Raw genomic sequence first — 22,279 nt, 5'->3', positions numbered from 1 at the left:
ACTGGCAAGCTTTAGTCTGTCTTCTCTGAGCTGCAGGAAGCCACCCAACCCTGGAGAAGAAAGCAGATATGAAATCCTAGTAAGATGCCTTTTTAAGGAGGACATGCACTTTTCACTTAGCTTGGGAGAAAATTTTAGGGGCTTATGACTGCCAAAAACCTGGGTTTGCAAGACATACTCATTAAAGAGAATGTAATGGGGGTTGGGGAGAGACAGGAAAAAGAAAATGGTTTTTAAAAAAACTACTGTGATTGAGTACAAAATACAGCCAAAGTCCAAGGGTGAAAGGAAGTTAGTTCTCAAGTCTAATTAAAGGAAGTAATACCATGGCATCTGGGAAGAGGGAAAAAAAAGCTTTTCTTCAATTTTGAGAGGAATTTATCAAATATTCTTTATATAAAGGACATTGAACAATATATTAGATATTGTTTCCATTAGAAGTTTTAATAAAAGATATAGAAGAATCTATTCTATTTGGCATTTCTTTCTCATATGGACCCTAATCAAAACAGAATATAATGTTAAGTTATGAATGCCTGCATATCCGGTTGAATAAACCAAAAATACACTTCACTGAGAATAGTTTGTTGTACAGCTAAAATGTCAAACCAGGAGAGGGGCACTTGGGTGGCTCAGTAGGTTGAGTGTCCGACTCCAGCTAAGATCATGATCTCACAGTTTGTGAGTTTGAGCTCTGCAAAGGGCTCTCTGCTGTTGGTGCAGAGCCCCTTCAAATCCTCTGTCCCCTTTTTCTCTGCCCCTTCCTTGCTCTCGCACTCTCTCTCAAAAAAGTAAACAAACATTAAAAAAAAAATCAAACCAGGAGGTATATTCTCTGCTCAATACTTACCTACTGATTGGGATGACTAGAGGGTAGTTTTTATACAAATTCAAGGTCACAGTTAGCAGATACTTTGGACAATAGAAATCCTTCATATAAAAAGTTTCTTGTAAGTAGCTTAATACATAAATGTGACTTCCAGCAACTTATTCATCTGTTTTCCAACCACAAGGAATTCTTCCCACCCTAGTCATTGGTGGTTTTCTTTGGGTAAAGAGTGAAGAATATCATCCCTTGAGATTGTTTTGTATTTTTTATTTTTAGAGGAATGTATCTCATTCCAAATAAGAGAAGAAAGCTGTCGTGTGTGTGTGTGTGTGTGTGTGTGTGTGTGTGTGTGTGTGTGTGTATACATATATATATCTGGCATTCCTCATGTTAGTGAGTTACATACTTTAGTATACACACAGAGTTCAAATTACTTCCTTATTTATGTTACTAATAAAATGAATTTTATTAGTACAACATTCCACATTATTTAGTGAACTTTGTGCTCTATTTGTTACATGAGAAATAATGGAGAGTAATAAAGGAAAAAGAAACCACATTGCCACGTCCAAGACTTTAACAGTCACATGTTGGGAATGTCTTATAACTGCAAAATAATAAATTAGAAGCTAAATTTGGTGTAGAAATCTTTGCAAAAAAACGTATGTGACATCAGGATCTCATGTATATTACTGGAAAAATTAGTGAGTTCACCTTATGTTTAAAAAAAAGAGAATTTCCTAATATTAAATAGATTTTTTCTGGATGAGGGTTTCCTTGAGAAGCTTTATATAGTTTCAATTATTGCTTAGACTTAACACTTCCCATCTGTTTTCAGAAATATTTGTACTTCCTTGGAACTATCTAATATAATAAACTGGTCATGAGGCTAAATAACATACAAACTTCCTTTGTGCTCTATGAATACTTAAAAAAAAACATGCTCCTGGTAATTTTTTATATAAGTCTTTACTGGCTAGTGTCTTAGAAATATTTCCATTAATCATATTTATAATATATAACTTATATTTGAATATCATTTTTTTGAAATCTTCTAATCCTAAAAATAATTTGGGTTGATGATTCACATGATACCCAGACTTTTCTTACATTTTTCTAAATACATTTTATAACATAACAAGTTATGTTCCAATTATAACTATGTAGTCAGTGTTAAATCTAAGTTTCAATACTTACAAAAAGAAATTTTGCTTCCTAAGATTTTGATACTTGAGAACTATAGAATTTCTGCCATGTACGTCCTGTCAACAGTTTTAAAAAAGATCATCTTATTTAAATATAATCACAATAGTAATTTTACAGATGAGGAAACTACAGATCAGGGAATTTACATTATAGACCAAAGATCACACTGTTAATAAGAAGCAATAAAGAGATTTACACCAAGCCTCTTCAGGTCCAAAGCACACTCTGGGCTGGGAATGTTTATTCACTCTCTCACCCATTTATACACTCAACAAAAACTGTGCAAAGTTCTGCCTGGTTCTAGGGTAGAGGTGAAGTGTACAGAATTGCTACCTTCAAGAAAAAAATGGTCAAGAGACAGTCAGATAGACAGAAAAGAGTCAGTTGCTCTATGTTAGTGTGAAAGCAACCACCCAGGGGTATGGGTGCTACTTGACTTGGGGTGGGGAGCTGGGTATGAAGAGCAGAAAAAGGTTAACAATGAAGACGGAAAAGTAAGCAAAGGAGCCAGATTACAAAAATCCTTGAAAGCCATGCTAAGGAGCTTGGACTTTCAATGGTGGAAATAGAGAGTCAGTCAAAGGTTTTGGTCAAGAAAGTGATATAATTAGGCATCCCGTTTTGAAACTCCCTCTCTTTTGAAATGAGAAGGGTCTAATCTAAAAGACTGGCAACAGGATTGAATGGATGAGAGATTCAATGGATAATTAAGAGGTAAAATTGGCAAGGCTCAAAAGGAAAAGGAAGGGGGAAAACCCTGACTATGTCTGAGGTATCTGGTTTAGGTGACTGAGTGGGTCGTGTTGCAACTTACAGTGTTAAGAAACCTGGGGACTGGGATGTTAAGCTGAGGAGTAACAGAACCAAGAAGAAAACGTTAGAGAGCACTGACATTTTAGTGGGTGGAATGGATCACTGCACTTAGTTGTACAGATTAAGAAGGAAATATATCGAAGAGGGGAAACGTATTAGGTTTAGTTCATGGAAATAAAATGTGAAGCCAATGAATTCATAGGGGACGTGGGAAAGAATATATGTGATAAGGAGGATAAAGCTGCAGAGTGTTTACATTCTTACAACCACAAGAGTGAGAGGAGCCAAGAACACAGCTGGAGTTAAACTCTGTGCAATAGAAGGTCCAGCTGAGACTGAACTATGCAGAGTGATAGAAATCCACCCCCACATTAATAATATTTTAATTTAAAAAATAGGTGCATAGAAATGAATAGTATTTTATGGCAGTATAAACATTGTCTAATTAGCTCTTCCTTGAAGGAAAAGAAAGAGTTGGTTCAGGATGGATTTGTGCAGTGGACAAAGGACAAGATCATAAGAGTACTGACTTGGGTTGTAAATAAAATGGACTGCCATAAGCCTGCATGCTTGAGAAATTCTTATGGACAGCAGATCTTCTTATCTCCTGCTAATGTTTTCAGGGTCAGTTAAATACACCATGTGTTGTATATCCACCAAGTTACAGCCATCACTGCAGGATTAAGGGACTTGCCTGACCTCCTTGCTCCACATCCTAAGAGGATCAAGTCTGCTCAGTGATTCGGATTGATGGAAGGAGGGCCAATATCACAACAGTCTTCTTATTGGTCTTCCTATTTCCATTCTAGCCTCTCGTTTCCAATCTTTTATCCACATAGCGGCTAGGATAATCTTTCAAAACTTTTAAGACAATGCAATCATTCCTCTGCTTCAAATACTTCAATGGCTTCCCAAATGGATTAAGAATAACAATGAAACTCTACCAGGATCCACAAGGCCCTGCATGTGACTCCTGTCTTATTCAAACCTCATCTCAAACCACCTTCTCCACTATTAGACCTTTTGAACATGCTACTTCCTCGGCCTCAAATGCTTTTTTCCCCTGGCTTTTACAAGCCAACTCCTCATCCTTCAGGTGTCAGTTTAAATACTGTCTCCTCAGAGGTACATCTCTGACTACACTCTGAAAGGAAATTCCCTTGTTATTCTTTATCACTGCCTTATGTTCATACCCTTCATAACACAAGCTGTGCTCATGTATTTCTTTGTTCACTTGAATATTACCTGTAAGTTCCACAAAGACAGGAAATATGTGTTTCATTTACTTGCACTCAGATTAGTAAAGTGCCTGGCATGCACTTTACTACATTTCCGTTAAAGAAAAGAAGGAGAGAAAAACCATGAGCATAGAGAATCAGCAAAAAGATTCTGATGAAGTGGCAAAGTTGAAGAAGAAAACAAAGCAAAAACCTTTGGGAAGAACTGACTGATCAACCATATTATTTGATAATTTCTAAAACCAGGTTTAAACAGTTGAATTAATGTCATTAATTCAATTTGTGGTAGAAACTTTTTAAAGAAAAACTGTATTTCAGCAATATTCCTATGAAATATCTATTAGATATATCTAGAAAACAAGATATGAAATTCTTTGCATATACTGTAGTATTTGGGAAAATAATCTTAATTAACAAACCTTAATAATCTTAATAGTTTAGAGGAAAGGTTCAAGAAACTACGTAAGAGTGGAGCTTCTCTGACCACCTCAGTAGAAAACATAATCAATCTAAGATAAAAAAGACTCAACACTGGTATGCAAAGATGTGATGGTTAATTTTCTGTCTCCATTTGGGTAGGTATGGTATCTAGACATTTGGTCATACACTAGATGTTTCTGTAAAGGTAATTTTGTGTGTGTGTGCGTGTGTGAAGGTAATTTTTAAGTGAGATTAACATTTAAGTCTATAGACTTTGAGTAAAGCAAATTACCCTCCATAATGTAGACAGGCCTCATCTAATCAGTTGAAGGCCTTTCTAGAAAAGAATGATCCCTCCCAAGGATGAAGGAATTCTTCTAGCAGACTACATTTGGGTTTGACTACATCAACTCTTCCCTGGGTCTCCAGGCTGTCAGCCTACCTTGCAGATTTTGGACTTGCCGGTGCCTAAAACTGTGTAAGCCAATTCCTTAAAATAAACCTCTACACACACACACACAACTGATTTAGTTTCTCTGGAGAGCTCTAACACAGAGGTCTAAAGGGTAGAAAACACAAATTCAAGTCCTAGCTCTGGTACTTACAACCTGGTGACCACTGTGTTTCCTTGGAATGATTATTTTCAATTATAAAATGAGTGGACTGAAAAAATCAACAACTACCAAACGTTAATGATTCTGTCTCCAATATACCACAACTCAACTGTTTCCAAATAAATGTGAAATGAAAATGTACATAAAAATAATTTTAGGGAAGCTCTTATTCATCTACTCATTTTAAAATTAGTATGAGCAGGGGCGCGCCTGGGTGGCTCAGTCGGTTAAGCATCTGGCTTTGGCTCAGGTCATGATCTGTGGTTCCTGGGTTCGAGCCCCATGTTGGGCTCTGTGCTGATAGCTCAGAGCCTGAAGCCTGCCTTAGATTCTGTCTCCCTCTCTCTCTGCCCCTCCCTCTCTCGTGCTCTCTCTCTCTCTCTCTCTCAAAAATAAACATTAAAAAAATTTAATTAGTATGAGCATACCAATTAACTACAAAGTAACCGATGTTCTTATAGTTAAAATCCAAAGGACCTTCCATAGTAGAAAATACTGGAAAGAATCCTAATGTAACACTGAATTCAACAGACAGATGGCATTTATTTGGCATACTGTCAATAAAAATTAACTTCTTCCATTAGGGAAATAATATTCTTACAACATTTTCAGCTTTTAAAATAAATTACCTCATTTCATAGTGAAAATGTTTTATTTCACAAGGCAACACGATTTTTGTAAAATAGGTAAAATATGATAGCCTCCAAATTATCATGAATGCCATTCATTCAGCCACTAGACAATCATATTAAGACTAGGATGTATATTGCTAAATGAGAAATTTATTTGCTTAGAAAAAAGTGAAATTCAGTAACTTTCATAGATAATTATATAATTTGGAATGCTATCAAATATTTTATAAATTTTACTACTGTGAACATATCACATATATGAAGCTAAAATTGACCATTTCGATTTTGCCTTTAAAATAGTTAAACTTTATACTATAAAATTACTTATGTATAAAATAACCAACATTTTTAAAGGTATATAAAAGCATTCTTAGATGATAATTATAGATTATTTTGTCAAGAAAACTGATGAAGACAGGGGCCCCAGGGTGGCTCAGCCATCTGCCTTTGGCTCAGGTCATGATCTCATGGTTCATGAGTTCCATCCCAGTATTGGGCTCTCTGCTGGCCACACAGAGCCTACTTTGGATCCCCTGTCCCCCTCTCCCTTTGCCACTCCTCCAGTTGTGTTCTCTCTCTCAAAAATAAAAATAAATAAAAACTTAAAACAACAACAAAAAAGAAAACTGATAGAAACAAATCTCCAAATTTCAGAAGCATACCTGAGAGGCATGTAGGAAATTTTGGAAAGGGCAAACTCTAACCTGGCGATTCTCCTCAATTACTGATTTGGGCAGAGGGGGCCAGTAGGGGAGGTAGAAACATCGCCTTAAAGAAAATTCTTCCTAATAATGCCTCTACTAGCTAAACTATAACTAAGTTTAAATATATATATCCAAGACTTTGAAAGCATATACAGAAAAACAAATAGTCTGAAAAAAAAAAAACCACAGAAAAGATTAGATCAGAAAATGTAATTACTTCAAGTAAGAAAATGTCAACATTAAACTTTTTATCCATTAAAACTGGAGAAATTTTGAAATCAAAACATTGTAGCCAGGATACAGCTGTGTAAACTGACATGTGTTTGTGTGTTTGGGTGAAGGAGTAGGAATTTTGATGAGATGTGTCATCAAATCACTGTAATCTGTTTAAAATCCTTGCTTCAAAACATACTATTTTAAATAATTCCTAAAATTATGATTAAAGTGGTCACTAAAAAACTTTCTGAATTAGAAAGGGTTTTTTGAAATGAGGTGTGAGTTAGTTGTGAGATGTTCCAAGCACCTAGGAATTATTCATTTGTAGGCTGCTCTTTTAAAAGTTCATTGAATTTTCTAGTTAAAAGTGACCTTAGAATTCAACTACTTTATAATCACACTCAATGCAAAAATCTGATTTATAATATATCACCAACAGATTATCCAAACCATGTAAGTATTTCCAATGATGGAGAGTAAGGAAGTTTATTCTAATGACAGATAGTTCAATTATCAGAAAAATCTTTCTTTACATTGAAATTAAATCTATATCCCTGTAATATAATGTCCATCCTCTGATTTTAGCTCTACACTTGGGGGCTAGACCATGCAAGTTTATACTTCTTTTCCACATGAAAATCTTTCAAATAATTGAAGAGTTAGCTATATCCCTTTCACGTTTCCTCTTTTAGGTTAAATATTTCTATTTTCACCAACCCTTTCTAATATGACAAGTTATAACTCTTATTGCTTTGGTCATTCGTGTCTGTTTGCCAACGACCCTGAAAAGAATGGCATCCAAACTAAATGCAATATTCTTGACATGATGTTATATAAAGAACTATTGCCTCCATTTGAAAAAAAAACTTTATTCTTAGTAATAACAACACTGATTTATAACCCTTCTTAAAAATACATAATGATGCCCTAATTAATGTATTTTCACAAATACTGCTGGAGATAAAACTTGGCAATTTTCTTAATTCTCTGTATGCTGTGTATAAATTTAAATCAAAACACCTGGATGTACCACACGGATTGTAGCAGAGTTATTTTTGGATCCTAAACTTACATTTCCATTCAAGTTTTCCACATTTAAAATCTCTACATGAATATGGAGACTTGATGAACTGTTACTTTACACTTTTTAAGGGTCTTTTACAGTAAAAGATAAGTTTCACTGCCTTGCTGAAGAGATTTATATGTCTTTGCATACACTTAGACAATCCTTAGATCTTGATAGGAAGAATTAATGTTGAATCATGCCTACATTTTTTCCATTCTCTAAATTTTTCCTAATTATGGCAATACTTAGGAAAAAAGAAAGTCTGGAATCTTAAACCACCTCTGGGCACACACTGAATTTCCAGCACTTAAGATATAGGATTCTCTACCTCAACTCCTGTTTAGCACAAGTCACATACACATTTTCTTAAATATCGCATTTAATCTGCTCAGAAACAAAAGTTAATTTGAATTACTAGTTCAAGAAATCATTACCTACATCTCCATAATAAATGAAAATCAATTTTGCAAATAATTATCTCTAAAAAATCAGCTGAATTAACAGGTAAGAGATTTGAACTAGTCCAGACATTCCATCTAACTTGTTTCAAATCTTTGAAAAAAAAATTCTAATATACAGTGCTTTTTCTCATACTTTAAAGTGGAATAGATGCAAATATTAGGCCTATTTCAAGGGAAAGGAGATCAATTAACAAAAGAATATTCTGAAATAAGTATAAATCAAAATCGAAGGTTTATTATTGTAGGTAAATGGTGGAAAAGTTTATTAACATCAAACATTAAAATGATTTGTAGAAACATTAAAAAATGAGTTACTCTCTTAAACATCAACTATTTGAGTCTCTAGAGATACAGAAAATCCTAATACAGTAAAAGATAAAAATTACAAACTAAACCAGAGTTTAAAGGCAAAAATATTCCCTGATTGTCAAAAGTTGCCTACATTTTTCTAAAGATTCTGAAGTCGCTTAACTGAAGAAAGCCAAATCCAATCAAGAATAGCCCTGGTCTTCCTGGGCGCCTCTTGTATCCAGGACCTCTTATAGGGGTATAACCTGCTTTCACCCCTTCCCAGACACCCTACAGTGCTGACACTGAGGGGATCTGGGACAGCAAGAGATATCTATTAACCTCTGGGCCCTAGATCACTTGGCTGTTTACATCACAATGGTTCAGTAACAACCAGATAGCATTAAATTATTGAAAAGTGCCACAGCCTCACTTCAAGGGTTGAACATTTCACCAATAGTTATTAAAACTGTCTGTGAAACCATATTTCTTTCCCATAAGCAAATTAAACGCTTGATTTATAAATTACTGAGGTACTTAAGTATTTATAGCTTAATAAAGTGAAATTCCCATCATACAGCTATATAGGACATCACAAAAATAGATTACATTTAAGAAAACCAGGTAGGGGTGCCTGGGTGGCTCACTTGGCTAAGCGCCTGCCTTCATTCGGCTCAGGTCATGATCTCACGTTTTATGAATTCAAGCCCCGTGTCAGGCTCTATGCTGACAGCGCGGAGCCTAGAGCCTGCCTCAGATTCTCGGTCTCCCTCTCTCTCTGCCTCTCCCCGGCTCACACTCTGTCTCGCACTCTCTCTCTCTCTCTCAAAAATAAACAAGAATTTAAAAAAAATTTTTTAAAAGCAGGTAGATCTAACATGAGAAAATTTAAAAAGAATATGAAAGTGTCCATTCTAAATTGTTCAATGATAGTTATTATAGTTATAATCTGCACTACAGAATAAGAACATTATTGGGTTAAAGCAGTATTAGCTCTGGGAAGGTTTGTTTTTACATTGATTCCCATCAAAACCAAGACTCTCACCCTATAAGACTACAACACTTGCTGAACTTCCGGCACATCTGCAAAAACTATGTTTCCATATGAGTAAACAATCTCCATTTCTAATCACGGTCTAATTATGGTCATGGTTTTAACTGTTTCTATATTACTAGGTATTTGTCTTCATATAAAATTGCACTTGGGGTAATAAAAGCTTAGTCCTCGTAATTTAAATAACAAACACTCCAAGTCCTTTTTGGAATTGTGAAGGAAATATATATACAAACAAACTATAAGTGTTGAAAAACTATTTTAGTATTTTGTTTTGGTTCATCTTAATATTTCCTTTCGTGCATTTCTCTAAGAATATTCTGGGGAAAAAAATAAAGTAAAAAAAATAGAACATCTTATTGACTGACTCTCTGACAATTAGTCTTGTTGATAACCTTTGCCATTGTCAAAATCAAAACAGGTACCATCTATGTAGCATACATAATGTGGGAGTTAAAATACAAGGAGCTTTAACTATATTATCTACTAAGTTCCAGGTCCATACATTTAATTGCCAACTAGACTTCCCTACTTGGAAGTCCCACAGACATTTAAATTCACCATGTCCTGAAAAGAACTATCTCCCTTACAAACATATTCCATTACTCTGAAACTTGGTGAATGATACCACCATCCACTGAGTTATCAAGACACCTGGGAGTTACGGGGCACCTGAGTGGCTCAGTTGATTAAGTATCCAACTTTGACTCAGGTCATGATCTCACAGTTCGTGAGTTTGAGCCTTGCATCGGGCTCTGTGCTGACAGCTCGGAGCCTGGAGCCTGCTTCAGATTCTGTGTCTCCTTCCTCTCTGCCCCTTCCCTGCTCATACTCTTTGTTTCTCAAAAATAAATAAACGTTAAAAAAAAATCATCATCATCAAAATCATCATCATCATCATCATCATCATCCTGGGAGTTATAATAATATCAGTTGTAACAACCACTACCTGGGGACACTACTTTGTGCCAAGAATTATGCAAGGTATATTAACTATGTTAAATCTAACACCACCCTCCAAAACTTGCAAAATAGGTATCACTCCAAAAAATCTTACAGTAAAGAATCCTGTTTAATTTCAGCCAATTCAGGTTTTCTTCAATTAATTTGAGCACTGAATGCTTTTTTCACCATAATTTCTGGCAAACCAAGCAACGGTACTAGTCAGATCAAACTTTGGAAATGCCTTTTTAAAAAACAAAACAAAACAAAAAACCATCATCAAACCTTTTTGTTAGCTCATCCTTTTTACCAAAATCGTATCAGTGATCTACTAGATAAAAATGAGTAGCTGAAAGGAAGATTATAGAAGTTTACAGTTGTATTGTCTGTATGTAAACAAAATTTTACTTCCTCATAGCCTGATTGCTCAGAGTAAGTCCAATTTCGTTCAAATCAATTCTTTATGAAAATTTACCTGTTAGAATAATATGTTTAAAGAGTAGGAGAAATAAAGAACATACCAGTATTCTATGCTTTGTTATGAGAATGAATGAATCGAGTAATATTAAGTTGCTATTTCTAGGAGGTACCAAATAACATATTCAGCACTACCCAGGCACTAAGCTTAAAAGCGTGGGAAATAGAGGAATAATTTATACAATATGATCCCTTCTCTCTAGATGCTTACAATCTAGTTGGGAATAAATAAATAGTAAAAAACCAACAAGAAAGACCAAGAAGAGAAAAAAAAACTGAGCTCACAGATCGAGCAGATTGTGATTGCCAAACATGGGGGACAGGAAGTAGGTGAAGTGGGTAAAAAGGTTGAAAAGGTACAAATTTCTAGTTATAAAATAAATAAGTCACGGGATGTAATGTACAGCATGGTGACTACAGTTAATAATACTGCATATAATAAAAATGCACATTTGAAAGCTACTAAGAGAATAGATCTTAAAAGTTCTCATCAGGGGCGCCTGGGTGGCTCAGTCGGTTAAGCGGCCGACTTCGGCTCAGGTCATGATCTCATGGTCCGTGAGTTCGAGCCCCGCGTCGGGCTCTGTGCTGACAGCTCAGAGCCTGGAGCCTGTTTCAGATTCTGTGTCTCCCTCTCTCTGACCCTCCCCCATTCATGCTCTGCCTCTCTCTCTCTCAAAAATGAATAAATGTTAAAAAAAAAAAAGTTCTCATCACAAGAAAAAAATTTTTTTATAACCATGTATGGTGATGAATTTTACCTAAAACTATTGTGGTAATCATTTCACAATACACAAATATCAAATCATTATGTTGTGCACCTGAAATTAATATAATGTTATGGCAATTATATGTCAATAAAAAATAAATTAAAAAGTAAAATAAAAACAGACCAAGAGTACTTTGATAGAACATTAGAAATATCAAAAGAAGACACATGATTAATTGCCAAAGGCATGGTAAAATGATATGTAGCTAATAAGAGCTCAGAAGAGAAAGAGAGGATTCTTGGAAAATGCAGTGTAAAATAAAACAGGTAAAAATATTTATTTCCAAAGAAATTACATAAATCTGCTTTAGTGATTCTTTATGTATACCTGCATTATCAATTTGCATTAAATTTTTCTTTTAAAAAAAAGTTTTACAGAATACAAGTAATTCAAGTAACACAGTAGGCTCAGCATTCTCCAAAAATACAAAAAGAATGTCTAGCTCCAAAAATCACCTCTATCTACAAATTAGCCACAATTGTATATGCTGACATAAGCATATTGCAATACCAAATACTGAAAATTCTGCAAGAATTAAAATGTTATGGGTACATGGGAACAAGATAATCCAAACAAACTCGACATTTTTAAAAATCATTATCCACAACATTTTGAAAAACCCAAAGTATCTATGCCAAAGAAAAAAGAAATTCCACAGAAGACCAATAAATGGATAATCCAGCATCATACCTTAGGAAAAAATATGTTGGCAGAATTATTCATATAAGAACTTATTTTTGGATACCTAGCCAGATTTTAATGCCATATTTAAAATGAAAAATATCTAGTCATAGAAAAGTATCATATTGAGACAGGGAAACTCAAAGGGCCCATGAAAAACTGCTTTACTCACTCTTTACTTTTTTCTCTTTTTTTCTGCTTCTACTCTTGCTAGGACCTATGCCCCACCCCCCTACACACACCTCATAGAACACATAATGTATGTCTTCCTTGCAAAGGTCAAGGATTTAATGATTTCTTTGGAGACTTTGAGCACAATAGATAACACTGAAGGAGTGACCGGGCAGGGTCATCACGAATGTTTTCCATGACCACTGACTCAAGACCCCTGGCTGCAGGGCACAAGTGACTTATGGAGAATACCTAAATACTCTTCATTCTTGGATTACTGACAAGATCTGGGCACCAGACCACCATCCTCAATAAAAACTCCAGGCCCCAAGCAAAGACGAGGTTCACTCTTCCTTCCTTTCTCAGTCCCCCAGACACTCTGTCCATTATCTACACACTCTCCATACCTTAAAAAACTCTGCTTTTACTTCCTCTTGGAAAGTTTGATTTTTATCCGGCAGGAAGCCAAGAACCCTCCTGGCTGGTCCTACGGGACCTCCCTCTGGGTCCTTGGACCCAGCCAGCCTGCATCAATATCGTTAAGATATATTAGAAAGTATGAGATCAAAGATATACCTGTTTGCAATTGTATTAAGCTCAGTACTTATACTATTATCTCTTAACGTTCACTTATTATGTTCCTAATTGCTACCCCCAATTATACAAAGTAAATATAACAAGAGGAATCCTCCTGTTCATTTTCTGAATGTCTTACAATACTTGCTGTTGCAGTAAGAAAGATTAAATAGACATTTGTCAATTTTGGCTTTAAAAAATAATCTATATGCTAAATGAGGCCTTAAAGATCCATTATTATTCAAACACAATAACAGTTTCCTGTCCAATTAAATACAATGTCTAAATATATCCCACATAACACATTTTCAAACAGGTTCCTTTCTTTACAGTCCTAAGAGAAGCCAGGAGAATGATTCCATTAAAGAACTTCAAAATCATCAAAAGTTTAGCAAGATCTACACATTAAAATTAACATGAAAGGAAACTGCCATAAAGCAACCATATATAAATATGATTATATATATATATTTATTTATATAAACATATAGATCATATATAAATATCATATATAAATAGTTTTAGGAACTTTACTTTCTCTGTTAGTAAAGCATTCCTTTACCTAAATTTCAAATACTGTACGTAAGTTGGAAGAATAATAAGATGAATATCTCCACCAAGATTCAACATTTGTGAGCATTTTGTTACAAATGCTCTGCTACCTCCTGCCCCATCTCTTCCTCTTCCCCTTCCTTCAATCTATCAATTTATTTATTTCTGGCAAGCACCCTATAATCAATATATTAATACTTCTAAAGAAAAACAGATAACACTAAGTCAGATAAATACTATAAATACCCTTATATAAATTCAGTTCCACTTCCCACCAAATGGGTTCAGACACATCAGGTTTTATCCCAAATTTAAATTTTTTAAATGTAGATAAAGGATGGTGGGCTGCAGCTTAATCCCCATGTCACAGAGGCGGAAACTAAGACACACAAAGGATAAATAATGTATTCAAGACTAAAACAAGTAGCAAAACCAAGTACGAAAATATAGGCAATCTACTCCAGAGCCCACTTCTAACCACTGCTCTAGGAAGTCTCCAATCCAACAGGAAACCCTCATGACTTTCTTGATCTATGCAGAATAATTCCATCACCCCTAACTGTAATGCTGGCCTAATCTGGACACCATCCTCTCTCACTGGGTTGACAACAGCCTGCTACCCAGGCCATCTGGTTCTTCTATCCATTCGACTACTAGTAAAAGCTAATGTTCTTTAGCCTCCAAGAAACTACAGGTTCTGTGCTCTCTCATTTATGTTATACCAGTGACTTCACCTACCAGACTCCTCTCTCTCACATCACCAGCGCACTGGCCTCTATGCTACTCCTTGTCCCCAGGCATGTTCCCACTTAGGGCCTGGCACACGTTTCCTTTTATATGTACATGACTGCCCCCCTCACTACTATGGTATCATTTTCCAATGAGGCCCTACACTGTCCACTTTATTTAAAGGTGCAACTACCCCCCCACTGAGCAATGGACGCTCCAAATGCCCTTTTCCTGCCCTAGTTTGTCTAATATTTATTACCTTCCAACATCCTAGACAGTTCACTTATTTTTTATCTCCCTATCTTTTCTGCTCTTAGATTTATAGGTGTACCAATGTATGCCCCGCCCTTAGAAAATCATCTAATGTATACTAAATGCACAAAAAGTAATTGTTGCTATTGGGACTTCTATGTCAACTTCAACCCAAATCCTTTGAGTTATGCTCCTCTACATCTCTTATAGTTAGCATTTCTCAGTATATCCCAAACAGTTACAATTTCAAAAAATATGCTTAAATTACATTTTAAAACAGCCGAGTGTTACACACGTATGCTTTTATGAAGACTATTTTTAGAAACACACTTTATAGACATGGAGAGATGTTCATGTCATTGAGAGAAGACAGATAAGGAAGAGCTTATATAGTATGATCTTTATGTAAGGAAAACAGTATATATTTGTGTGAATTTAAAGGTTTTCTGGTATAATGACATTAGGTATTTCCAAAGCATTTCTCCCTTCTGCATATTTGTATTTTCTCATTTTTTCAATAATGAAGATATATTGTTTGTATGATTAAAAAATAAATACACTTCTATACCCCCCAAAATTATTCTTCACAATACAATTACCAGCTAAATTCTAACTCTTGCTCTATTAATAAAATATGTATCCACTGTTAATACAGCTGTTTTATAAATGCAATATAGATATATGCTATTAATGTAACTTAAGAGACCATCTACAGATATTTATCTAATTATTTTCTTTATACAAGGGATGATGGGGTCAATTCTTTTCTTTATACAAAGAATAACATGACACAAGTGTGTTAAATATTACCAATATTATCTATGGGAAATCCACATATTCAATCTAAGTTTCAGATATTACCTTTGGAACACTCCTTTCAATGGCAGTTCTTTTTTTTTTTTAATTTTTTTTTTAACGTTTTTTATTTATTTTTGAGACAGAGAGAGACAGAGCATGAACGGGGGAGGGGCAGAGAGAGAGGGAGACATAGAATCGGAAGCAGGCTCCAGGCTCTGAGCCATCAGCCCAGAGCCCGACGCAGGGCTCGAACTCACAGACCGCGAGATCGTGACCTGAGCTGAAGTCGGACCCTTAACCGACTGAGCCACCCAGGCGCCCCATTGGCAGTTCTTTTAATAAGCTTTTTTACTTGTGGTATAAACTTACAAACATTTTTTATCTTTAAATTCAGAACTATAAGTTCTGAAGCATAAATATATTCAACTTGAGCTTTTGATTTTGCTGCTGTTAAAAGTATTATTTATTATTTATTTCAAATGCGTCCTGCTTCAAAGTATTTAAAGTAATATAATTAATAAAATAAAGCTCTGGATTTAGAAAAATTATATTCTATATTTTACACAACTTTAAAGGTGACTAATATTTCACTTAAGGAAAATCAACAAAAGAGCTAATTTATTTTTTTTAAAGAGCTACTTTAATGCCAACTCTTAATTTAGAAAATATATTCATTTTCAGAAAAATTTGGAATCCTTGTTTTAACTTCTAATATGTATAGAAAATAGTGTTAATTAACATTTCAAAGTCAAGCTTAATTATGGTCAATTACTTTCTTCCCAAATAAAAAACAAGTTCATTTATTGTCTATAAAAGGAAACCTAAATTGGCTTATAATGCTTTCCCATGATCTTAAATCTAGAAAAATAATACTATATTTTTTAATGTTTACACATATTTATATCTGAAGTTCTTTTAAATGAAATTTGATTTCAATTTTTCCAAAATTAACTTCCATTCAATAATTTCTTAATTATTATAAAAACTTTACAAAAAAATAAAGACTCAAGTGTTTTTAAAATGAAAGTTTACATACCTTGGCTTCCGAAATGCTAAACTATATTGCTGGCAAGCCAGACCCACAGTGGGGGTATAGACAATAGGCATGAATTTCTCAATGTCAGACATTAGCACTCTGTAAAAGAGTTTTTCATTTCTATCTTGAAGATCCATTAAGAGAAGATACCTGTGGAAATTGGACATAATGAGATCTATATTCCAACAAAGCATGAAATAGCTGCTTAGATTTTTAACCATTTTTCAACAAAGTATTAAGTACTTTTTAGGTCATAAAGAAAACATCTGATCAAAAAGGACTTTAGAAGTATTCTTAAACACCTCAAAGAATGAAGAACTATGAACCTGAGTGAGGTTTATTCAAACATTAAAATCATTGCTGAAACAGCAGGTTTATTTAATACCTGGAAAGATTTTATCCCTATTTTAAAATGAAAATGCCACTATAGGTAGAATTTAAATATTAAGTAAATAGACTTCATCTTTTAACTTGTAGTACTGAATAACCAAGGGAAATGAAAAGTAGACAATAAGGAATAAGCAGTGACTCTAAAAATTACTAAGGTAGGCAGGTTCAAGAGACTTTTCTTATCATTTTATCAAATGTCCTTTTTCTTTCTAGAGGCATTTCTAACCCAGAGTTACCTTTCTAAACACCAACCTTATTATGTTACCTGTAACCTTCGAGAATTCATAGAATAACACCAAACCATTGAGTACAACTTAAAATAGTCTTGCAAAATTGCACTTAACAGTCTTACCATACTTTTTAGGTTCATTTTCATTCACCAGAAGACTTGAAAATGCACAAAATTTGGAGCCAGAGATACAAGGATTCTAATGTTTGGCAAACAGATGGGTTACACCAACCCCTGTAACATTTGCAGATGATGACTTTTGGCCAAGCTAAAACTGATTTAGTTATGTGGAAATCATCACTGCTGAATCAGTGATCAATTCTCAGACCTCATTTTATTTTACCCATCAAAATATTTGACACAGGTGTCTTTCCTTAGAGCTCAATATACTCTTTTTACTTGACTTCTGGGCCATCATACTGTTCTTGGTTTTCTTCCTGTCTTACTGGTTATTCCTTTCCTGTTTCGTTGCTGCTTCCTCCTCTTCTCTGAAAGCTAACACTCATCTCTGATATATTAGGAAATTAAGTTGGCTTTACCCTTAATATATTCCTAAAATCTACACACCTTCATTGCTACCATCCTGGGTCTAATCTCTTGTATTAATAATTATTATTATTGTAATAGTCTCCTAAATATTCTTCCAGTCTACATTCTATTCACAACGTTGCAGACAATCTTCTTGAAAAATAGATCAGGTCTTGTTGATCTACTTAAAACCTTGAATGGCTCCCCATTTCACTCAGAATAACACCAAAGTCCTATAGTGGCCTTCAAAGCCATTCGGAAACTGTCCTCCATTACCTTGCTAACTTCCCCTCCCAATCTACCATATTCCCCACTCATTCTGATCCAGACATAAGTCTCCCTGCTGATCCTGGAACATACCAGGTGAAGAACACTGTTTCCCAGATTTCCTCATGGCTAATCACCTCACTGCCTTTGATTATTCACTCATAAGTCATCTTCTCAATGAAGTCTATCCTGATCAATATGACAATATAATAATGCAAACTAACCATACCATCCCTCAATATTCTCAGCCCCTCTTATCCTATTTTTTTCCATTAGCACCTGTCAATTTCTAGCATACTAATTTATTATTTTACTATTTAGTATTTAATAATTTTTAAAAATAATTTACCTAAGTTCCATGAGGGCAGAGATCATTGTCTATAATCCTAATGTCTGAAAGAGCACCTGACACTGAGCCGATGTTCAATAAATACTTGAGGAACAGTCTATGGTAAAAACATGAATGTGACTAGCTCTTACACGGTAGAGGTAAATGGCCCAGGAAAAGAATGTAAAGTAAGAACATTTGAGTCTGAAGGAAAGACTAACAGAACAAATGAAAGAGATTGTAAAGGAGTTCAAGAAACAGCAAACATACACATTAGGCAAATGGATCAGCTTCCTTCCTCAGCTGCCCCTGGGAAGCTCATGGGCTCATGAAAAGTAGCCATGGCAGTGATAGAGGTTATCCATGGGCTCAGCAACATGAACTTCCACTTACCAGACCAATCTAACTACAGACACTGCTGAGTACCCCATGCGCCAGCAGAAGAGACCAATGCTGGGCACCTGATATGGCACCGTTCCAAGGGATGACCAACAAGCTACATGGCAGCAAGCTGATTACACTGGACTGCTTCCATCATGGAGGGGTGGTGCTTTTTTTTTTTTAACTGGAATAGGCACTTACTATGGATACAAATTTGCCTTCTCTGCACAGAATACCTCTGGCTAAACTACAATCCACAGATTTATAGAATGCTTTAAACACCACTATGGTATTCCACACAATATTTCTTTTAATCAAGGAACTTACTTCAAATGAGAGCAAATGAAATGTGGCAATGGGCCCATGTTCTTGGAATTCACTAGTCTTACCATGTTTCCCACCATCCTGAAGCAGCTGGCTTGACAGAATGGTAGAATGGCCTTCTGGTGACTCAGTTACAGTACGAGGTAGGTGGCAACACCTTGCAAAGCTGGGGCAAGGTTCTGCAGAATGCTAGCTATACTCTGAATCAGTGTCCAATATATGGTGCTATTTCTCCTATAGCCAGGATTCACAGGTCAACGAACCAAAGGATGGAAATAAAAGTGGCACCACTATGACCCCCCCCCCCATTCCGGTGACTAACAAAATTTCTGCTTCCTGTCCCTGTGAACTTACGCTCTGCCGGCCTAGAAGTCTTAGTTCCAAAGGGAGGAATGTTTCTACCAGGAGACAATGATTTCACTGAACTGGAAGTTAAAACCACTGCTAGCCACTCTGGGCACCATATGCCTCTGAATCAACAAGCAAAGGAAAGAATTACTTTTCTTTTGGGGTGGGTTGGGATGGGGTGATTGATCCTGACTACCAAAGGGAAATTGGACTGCTACTTCATTATTATTATTATTAATCTCTTCAACTCCACGGCAGAAAGGAATCCTGCCAAAGACTGCCTTTGGATTCGAACTGCAACTCTCCCCTTGGTTTCCAGCCTGCCAGTCAGCCTACGGATTTAGGACTTACCTCGGCTCCATAATCATGTGAGCCAATTCCTTAAAATCAATCAATCAATCAATCAATCAATCTATATAGAACCAGCAGGTTATGTATGTTGTATATATGTTAGTACTTTTTCTCTGGAGAACCCTAATACGAATACTTACTAGGTACTGGTCTGCTACCTCTTCTAACCTTTGCAGCAATATTTTCAAAGAACTGTCACTTCTTTTAATCCACAAATTAAAAACCTGAGGTTTGGAGGGTTTCAGCACCTTATTAAGAAAGGGCCAGGTCAAAACCACAGGGCCAGGCATGTACAGTGGTCATGGCAGTGGCTGCAGCAATTTGCTCAAGGCCCCACTGCTCATGAAATACAGCCAGAATTCCAACCAAGGGCTCTCTAATTCCAAAGGTAGGGAAAACATTACTTTTACCTTTGTGCAGACACAGAAACTGAATTCTAAAAGTAAGTGACCCAAATCTGCAGTAGTGTTAGAACCAAGCTTGAAGTTGAAAAAGTATGCTTTTATCTACAATGAACTTAAAGTCTGACTAAAAGCCACTATGACCTGTTTTGCTCTGTCCAGAATGGCATTTCCTGGGGTGCCTGGGTGGCTCAGTCAATGAAACATCCGATTCAGCTCAGGTCATGATCTCACGGTTCATGAGTTTGAGCCCCCTGTCGGGCTCTGTGCTGACAGCTCACAGCCTGCTTCAGATATTCTGTCCCCTCTCTCTCTGCCCCTCCCCTGCTCACACTCTATCTCAAAATAAAAAATACATATATTTTAGAATAGCATTTCCTGATAATTCACCTTTATAGCAACCATTTGATCACAAGAGAAAAGTGGTCTCTCTGAGGATATAGTTTAGAAAAGAAAAATTTATATTATTCAAATGCTGCTACTGAAGGTAATTTTTTTTAAAAACATCATTGTATTTCTAGGCAAATTCTTCTCAAACTTGACTACTCTGTCCAAATCACTAAATATTTTAACTTCCTCATCCAATAAAAAAATAGACAACTGCCTAAGAGAAACATAAAAATCATCTTCAGGAATATGTTACCTGTCAAAGTCAGAGGTCAGACGCTCAAAATTTTTAATTACTCTAAGAACCTGGATATCCTGACTGATGAAGCAAGGTGGCAACAATCCATGAATATTCAATTGTTGTCTCTCTTCCAGGGTAAAAGCCAAGTCCTATGGAGGAAAAAAAACAAACAAACAGTAATTTAAAGGGAATAATAACCAAAAACTATAGATGTACACACACTTAAAATCCAACAAATATATGGAATTAAAAATCAGAACATCTGGTATTGCCTAAACAAGTCCATCCAACTGTGTAATCTCTCAATACCTCAGTTTCCTCATCTTTATATATTAGAGTACTATAATATTTTCAGGTCTGTGTCATTCATATTTGAGGTTTGAAATTAGGTAATGGAGAAAATGATGTGAAGATATGCAAATGAAAGACATAAATATTATTACTGTCATTAAATATATAAATGAATAGGCGTTACAAGAGATTTTTAAATTATGAACATTTTAAAATTATGAACCACCTATGACCTGCTGTTCCTCAACCTATAAAATAGATCAGGAAATGCCTTATATATAATTGACACACCCAACACTGCTCCCCCAAACTATCTCTTACTGTTCTTATTACATTTCTAGCTACACAAACTTTCTCACCATTGCCTAAACATACCACACCCTTTTATTCTTTCATGACACCACGGACAAAAATTTTTCTCTGCTTCTCTGTCCTTCAAGCCTGACCTTAAATGCTCCCTCCTCTCTAATGCCTCTCTAAAGCCTCTCCAGACTCAGCCAGTATGTCCATTAGAACCCTATTATTTTATACTATGTTATCTATCTGTTTACATGAACACTGACTGTAAAAAACATGAAGCTCAAAAGTAAGTAACAAAATATAACTGATGGGCTGATACAAAAACCCAGAATGGACTGAAGAGATTTGCTGGAATATAATAAGAGGGGAAGTAGTAGCAGAGAAACCCCAGTAGTCATTAATCTGGAAGAATGGGATGAGCCATTCCCCTGGAGATGACTCCTCCTGGGGCTACCGAAGCCCAAAACACTTCTTTGACTAGACTGACAACTGTTTCTCTGGGTCTGGCAAAAGTGCACCAAAATGATGATGGTTGGGTTCACTCATTATGACCATTACTGACGCTTCTTAAGATAGCTTGGATGGGTAGACATGTGTCCACTGACTTTGTAATGGGTGATTCTACAGCCATCCTCCTCTGCCCCTGAAAGTTTCTTGCAATGGTAGAACAGTGATTCCTAAGTCTTTAGAAGGTTTATTACTCAGGGGAAAAGACAATTTGGTTCATCCCAGAGGTAGATGACAGACCCTGACTGTTGAGAAATGAACACATTGAACCTCAGAAAGTAGGTGAAGGAGGTCAACAGATGAGCAACTCTTTCTTTCTTATTTTTTATATTAATAGGCCCATTTATTCATGTCACTGATGAAAAAGCCTTATGTTTAATTAAACTTCTGGGTCAGGGAACAGACTGAAGAAAGTCAAATAGATTAGTCCACTGAATGACACATAGTGGAGCACTCTAAGTTGCCTACAAGGGCTAGCTGG

The 22,279-nt window shown here is 35.7% G+C and overlaps 1 protein-coding gene across 1 annotated transcript in view; it reads right to left on the bottom strand.

Moving 5' to 3' along the window:
- Positions 1–22,279, bottom strand: part of ME1 (malic enzyme 1) — a 190,322-nt gene that overhangs the window by 141,379 nt on the left and 26,664 nt on the right. Inside the window, exons 2-3 of the mRNA XM_027057335.2 lie at positions 20,716–20,849; positions 16,526–16,675 (exon numbers count right to left, since the gene is read on the bottom strand). Of these exons, the coding sequence (XP_026913136.1) occupies positions 16,526–16,675; positions 20,716–20,849 (284 nt within the window). The remainder of the gene's footprint in view (positions 1–16,525; positions 16,676–20,715; positions 20,850–22,279) is intronic.

Source organism: Acinonyx jubatus, chromosome B2, assembly GCF_027475565.1.
Source record: "Acinonyx jubatus isolate Ajub_Pintada_27869175 chromosome B2, VMU_Ajub_asm_v1.0, whole genome shotgun sequence".
NCBI classification, from domain to species: domain Eukaryota; kingdom Metazoa; phylum Chordata; class Mammalia; order Carnivora; family Felidae; genus Acinonyx; species Acinonyx jubatus.
This window is presented reverse-complemented; position numbering and strand designations above follow the sequence as displayed.